Here is a 3585-nt window from a genome sequence, read left to right on the forward strand (position 1 = left end):
CAAGCCCTTTCATTTGATACCCATATTGATGGGATTGAAAAAACTAAGTTGTCCGCCATCTTGTAGCGGCGGCCATCTTGGATTCACAATAATATTGAATATGGATAATTGTATTGTCACCAGAATCAAAGGCGTATACCAAATATCAGATCAATCGGTTAACGGGAAGAGGGTTAAATTTCAATTACTAAATTTGACCCAAATAAACAAACGGGGTGAGCTAAATAAAAAAATAAAAAATAAAAAATAAATAAATAAAACCGTTTAAAATAAAACCGTTTAAAAATAAACTTGTTTGCCTTACTTGATTTAAAGTCTTAAATTGTATTCGTTGTTTCATTACCTATATTATTGACCACGATACCTGACTGTTGTTTTCAAGAAACTATCGCCATCTCAATCGTTGATCCGATCTGAGAGATAAACCAATAGTAGTCAATAGTATCGCCAAGTTTGTAGGTTATGACAGAGCGCCCAAGAAATTCCGTGGAGGGTGTCAATTCTTGAGCATTGACGTTTGTCAATAAAACATCTTAGTTCTAGAGTGCCGGTGTACTCAATAAATTCAATTCAATGAATATGATACAGTTAATCCCAAGGTCATCCAAAATACATTTAAAGTGGACGTGCCCCACGATTTTATTTTAGTTTAATCAATGCATTTGTTTAAAATTTGTATATTTCAAAAATGACATCTTTTGTCATAGGTGTTTACATAAATGTATATTGCATTTTTAGGAATTTATGTGACCATAGATATTTCCAGAAAGTGAGTAGGTTACGAGTTACTTTATTTTGAAAATATAACAATGTATACATATTGGTACCCATGACTGTATCCATGAAATTATTTTTAGCTTTTAGTACATTTATCTGCAATATAAAACCGTTTAACAACATTTTTTTTTTACTTTTTTATTTATTAGACTTGAAAAGCGGCGGGCAGCGGACCGGCGTGGTAGGCGCTCATTTGCCTACGTTTAGTAGATGGCGATAGGCTGATTGAATCCTCGTATTTAATTATATTATGCAAGCATGTCGACACTCATGATGGTGAAGGAACTCGTTCGAGCTCCCTCCGCAGCCGCCATATTTAAATCTCACGCATTTATTTATCTCCGGATCGTAGGCATACCTGAAAAGACAAATCACTAATTAGTACTTATCTAATACTCGGGTACGCATACGGCGTAGCTCAGAGGCAATGATGATTATTAAATTGAGTACGCGTCGACGACGCGCGTCCAATCGAAGCAAACGGAAGGGAGCAATGTAGGTGACAGTTCTTCCTACTATGATCATAATATATGCGCTAAAAACGCGCGGAAAACGCGCTGTCTACATAGGCCTATATCGGTGGCATAAAAAATATTTTGCTGTCCAAATATAATATTATAACATTTGCAGATACCTTGTGTGATAGTCATTACATTCACCACGCAGAATTGGTTGCAAACATCTTTCTTCCCTGACTTTGACGAAGTGTGCTGAAAAATGATACAAAAGATAGGTATAAACAATGAATAATAAACACTACGTTTTAACAGAATTCGGTTCCTTATTTGATGCGTTATTCAATATCTTATCAATCATGGTTTGAGGTAAGGGACCGTTTAATTATTACTTACGTGATTCAATTTTAGTTTATTTTATCCGCTCATTCTCCTTGTCAGCAAACGTAATCAAATGTCTAACTTTTCTCCCATACTTACGTAAGCTTATGTATGTTTACAAAATTTATTTATTAGTATTTATATATTTAAACTCTTTATTGTACATCAAAACCGTAAAGAAAAGTAAATACACAAAAGAGATGATGAAATAACCGGAAGTACAAATGTCGGTCTTATTACTAATTTATCTAAAAAAAATAATATTGCTGACTTAATCACTGTTCAGACCCTCGCCCCAGGTCCCTTTGATGCTTACACGATATTCGAAATATGCTTGAAGTTCTTAAAAATATAACTATGTTACAATTTACACAAAATAAATACCCTTTAAAACAAGGCTTCCCGCCATCACATCATGGTAAAAATAAAATAAATAAATAATATTATTATCAAACATTTTCTGTCTTTATTCACTTGAGTGTTTAAAACATATGGTACCTGAGACTTCTCCTAATATTAGCACAACAGCAATTATTACTAAAAGTGTCAATTGCTTCACCATCTTGTTTATCTTGACAGTTAATTATATTCTGAGCACATTTATATGAACAAGTATACTAAAGGCATGGCCACACCGACGCCCGTGTTACGATCTTTTTTATACAACTGCCCGGCGAGACGAACAAGCCGCTCACATGTTGGTAAATGTCATGCCGCATAGTGCTTAGTTGTTACATTGGCTAACCGTCCTTCAATTAAGAACATAACACTGCTGGCACATTGCTGCAGGAATAAAAAATGCGAAAGTTTGGGAAAGTTATCGAAGGCTATATGTTACATGTAAAGCCAAAAACTGGTGAACCGATTTTGATAAAATTTATATACGGATAAACCATGTCAAGAATAAAATAGAGTACATATATGTACTTGAAACGTCTGCAGACTTTTTCAGGAAAATTTTCGCAGACGGAACTGCGACTGAGACTTAAAAATTAAGGCTGTTGCCACCTCTTGATAAAACAGAAAAAATACAGAACGCAGCGTTTTTTTCCGCTCTTGTGACCGTTATCTACATTATAACATGTTTAGATTCGCATTAAGAAAAATTGCTTAATATATTAAAAAACAATTATATTTCATCGTTATTTACATCAGCTTGTTCGGCAACATCCGATTATGTTGTCTGTGGTCCGCACAATGGGTTCGATAACTTCGTGAATATAATTTTAGTTTTTTTTGTTATGCTGTTCAATGTCTCCTTGGTGTATTGCGCACGCAGTAGGTACTACTATGCTGCGGTCTCGGATGCGAGCAAGCATGCAAGTTAGGCAAAGTATTGGAAAACTGCGCGGTCTCTGGCGTCTGGAATTGTACCCGCCTCACACCCTGTTTCAATATTTAGTATACTTAGCTAGCCAATTGCGACTATGTCACACCACTGCTTTTGCGAAAAAGAAAAAAGATGCCATTATAGGACGTGTGATCTGTGGCGGTACAATTAGTGCATAACCCGCCATCTCGTCAACATCGTTGGAACTGCAAGAAGGATCGATGCAGTGATACAACTGTGGTGATATTACCCAAGCAATCACGATAGATGGCGACATCGATCCTGAATCACGCTTGCACAATTTGCGCGACGTGCAACATATATACCACCTCGAATAGGAATCAACGGAGGGGCTGCGGCTAGTCAGGTGTAACATCTGCCTGACTGGGAATCTCCCTCTTTAGAGGAACGCAACCATCTGTTCCTCTATAGTGGCGTTAACCCTTACGCTGCTACATGATCCATAATCTCTTTTGAAGTAGGTCTCTGTAGGAAGTAAAAAACTGTTTTGTTTTTATTATGTTTATCCTGATACACAAAGTTTATTAACAAGAACGTATCAATCCACCATAAAATAATCAATAAGTTAGTGTTTAACCATAAAATTCCGTAATAAGTTTAATTTTAGTTAGTAGTAGCTGG

The 3585-nt window shown here is 36.0% G+C and overlaps 1 protein-coding gene across 1 annotated transcript; it reads right to left on the bottom strand.

Moving 5' to 3' along the window:
- Positions 1-856: 856 nt before the first annotated feature.
- On the bottom strand, positions 857-2202 carry LOC119191640 (trypsin inhibitor-like). The gene is made up of 3 exons (XM_037445529.1): positions 2112-2202; positions 1412-1487; positions 857-1135 (listed from the first exon to the last, which is right to left on the bottom strand). The coding sequence occupies exons 1-3, from the start codon at positions 2173-2175 to the stop codon at positions 1021-1023; spliced, it is 255 nt and encodes an 84-aa protein (XP_037301426.1). The 5' UTR covers positions 2176-2202; the 3' UTR covers positions 857-1020.
- Between the last annotated feature and the right edge of the window lie 1383 nt (positions 2203-3585).

Source organism: Manduca sexta, unplaced genomic scaffold, assembly GCF_014839805.1.
Source record: "Manduca sexta isolate Smith_Timp_Sample1 unplaced genomic scaffold, JHU_Msex_v1.0 HiC_scaffold_1737, whole genome shotgun sequence".
NCBI classification, from domain to species: domain Eukaryota; kingdom Metazoa; phylum Arthropoda; class Insecta; order Lepidoptera; family Sphingidae; genus Manduca; species Manduca sexta.